This window comes from Cynoglossus semilaevis, chromosome 4 (genome assembly GCF_000523025.1).
Source record: "Cynoglossus semilaevis isolate Cse_v1.0 chromosome 4, Cse_v1.0, whole genome shotgun sequence".
NCBI lineage: Eukaryota > Metazoa > Chordata > Actinopteri > Pleuronectiformes > Cynoglossidae > Cynoglossus > Cynoglossus semilaevis.
Genome location: NC_024310.1, coordinates 16459589 through 16462125, shown reverse-complemented (window position 1 = coordinate 16462125; position 2537 = coordinate 16459589). Strand labels below are relative to the sequence as shown.

Here is a 2537-nt window from a genome sequence, read left to right as displayed (position 1 = left end):
CTTGGCAAGTTCTTAAATTAGTCCACCAGAGGGCGCTTAACGTCTCCTAATGACTGTTCTGAATCAGAAACCTCCATGAATCGGATCCAGCACTCTAACTACAGTCGCTTTATAAAATCCTGTTGATTGCAGTTCAGGAAGGCAACAGGAGGAAAGATGAGAAAAAAATGAAAATAAAGTTGCAAAAGTCACATCTTAATTGCATCAAAATAATAAAAAAAGAGATAATGATAACTACAGGCTGCCTTTATTTATTTATTTGCCAAATAATACACTTAATCCATGTCTTAATGATTTAATTTTTTCCACATGTTCCACATTTTATTTGCTTTTGCCAGGTGGGCAGTTTTACTTGCGTTTTATTTTCTTTACTGCGCCCCCTGCTGGATACCACACGAACAACGTTAGAACGTTAATAAAGTGTAATTTACCATTTAACGTTAACATACAAATGGTTTGAATCGGTGCTCGCTTTTATGTTAAATTAATTGCAATTTTAATTTGTATTTTTTAAAAACACGACCGTGATAACAGGTAAAAGGACAAAAACTCTCTTTCTTACTTTTCAATTTCATGAACAGTAGAAATGACACACTGGCACTGACTGGTAACTGCTGTGATGACACAATGTGAGCAAAACGAAATGCAACCTTGTTCAGCACAATATGATTAGGAATCACCACGGCATTATGTCATTATGGGATGAATAGACAAACTAATGTTGCAATTACTACACAGTTTTGTGATACTCTCACTGTCAGGGATTAGTGGTAAATACTAAATGCTTTACTGCACACGCCCATGAAGTACACAACTGTCTGCAAACGAACTTCCCATTGTATTTTCTTTCATACAAAACTAAATCTTTTTCCTGCCCAGGGCCTTGTTTTCATTGTTTATGTTGTGATTGGATGTCAGCAGCCATTGTTACACCTGGTAAAGCAACCAGTAAATGACGTGCTGTCACTGTCACAGTAGGATATTAATCCTGACAGTTAAGTCTTTTTCACTTTGGTGTCTTTAAAAAGGAAGAAAAAAACACTGGCTATAGAAGTGACGTACTTTAAAGCTAAATATTTATAGATTTGTGTCAGAGGAAATTTATTTTGCACATTTGTAAACAATATACACTGCCTGCACCATATACAGCCACAGAGGGCTGGTCATTGTTTAGGGCAGGCTGATTCAAATAGTGGCTCTTGGGTCAGATATGGTCCAGACCCAACCTCTGTGTGGCCTAGTCTGTAGACTTTTGAGAAAAACAGAAAGTTCACCAGGTATCTATAAGTGTTAACCACACAGCAGCTGATGAAAATTAACTTTGGAAATATTCAGTTCAACCTTTCATGAATAGCTGTTTATTTTGAAACCTAACAGCAACTGATACTGTAGTCTTTCACCATGGAGGGATTAGGTTAACTGTTTGCTGAGCGAGTGAACATGTACGTATTATAAACTGTTTATGCAGATCTAAAATATGAATTAATATGATCTCAGAGGGAACTTCCAAAGGGGACTACAGAAAAATGTGATTGGATTCTGACAGCACGTCCAACAAAACACCTGTCCTGGGAGGTAAATCCTTGTAAGATGTAAGAAGAGATTAAAGAAAAGTGACAAATAAGTGACACACCAGAGGATAGTGTGACAAAATCCTCTCCCACCGGGGCACACTGAGAAAACCACTGAAGCTGCGGCTATTAATTCTGCAGGACAATGGAAGCTTCCCATTTGAGAGACAGGACTAGGGGCCTTGAGCTACAGACGAGAACAAGCAATACAACAATACGACTGTACGCAGACAAATGAACTCAGCGGTGGTTACACCTGGCAGAGTGAGTACTGCTCAGCTCATGGCAAAACCGATCCGTTTTCAGGGAACCACTGTGATTTATTCACTACTCCGATGGTGTCCCTGAACACATTTACACCCCTCTGAAATGAAATGTCAGTTACTCAGTGTTTGATATGTATTTATTTGAAGTATATCACACTCGACTAGTCTGGGTGAAAACTTGAGCTGAAGATCTGAAAGATAACACTGCAAGAAGGTGCTCTATGTGTGTGTGTGTGTGTTTGTGTGTGTGTGTGTGTGTGTGTGTGTGAGTGGCAACAGAGAACATTTAAGACCCACCTCTGTGGTTTTAGGTGTCTGTAGAACACTTTAAAAGTCAGGATGCGTGACAACATCTGTGACAAACTGCTCAGGTACTGGGACGGTGAGAACATACTCTGATGATTTTGAATTCTCTATATATTTTCTACTGATTTATTAACTCATCTCGTCAAGTCTGACTACATGTCATTTGTAGAAATTATATATAAATGTAGAAATATATGAGCTTAAAATGTCGATGTGCTTCCCGATGCTAAAAATGATTATATTTAAAATGATAATTTTTGCACCAAACGTTAAAGCAAAATGTAACTTTTTGGCTTTATGTCCTTTCGTTACCATTTCAGAATACAGGAGTATTTGGTTGCAGGAGACGGTATGGCTTTTTACGTTTGTCTCCCTCTTGTGGTCATCCTGCTCC

At 38.3% G+C, this 2537-nt stretch overlaps 1 protein-coding gene across 1 annotated transcript in view; it reads left to right on the top strand.

Moving 5' to 3' along the window:
- The first annotated feature begins 2176 nt into the window (after window positions 1-2176).
- The window catches only part of LOC103378432 (zona pellucida-like domain-containing protein 1), a 4412-nt gene continuing 4051 nt past the window's right edge, over window positions 2177-2537 (top strand). Inside the window, exons 1-2 of the mRNA XM_025055256.1 lie at window positions 2177-2219; window positions 2464-2492. Coding sequence (XP_024911024.1) covers window positions 2177-2219; window positions 2464-2492 — 72 coding nt within the window. The remainder of the gene's footprint in view (window positions 2220-2463; window positions 2493-2537) is intronic.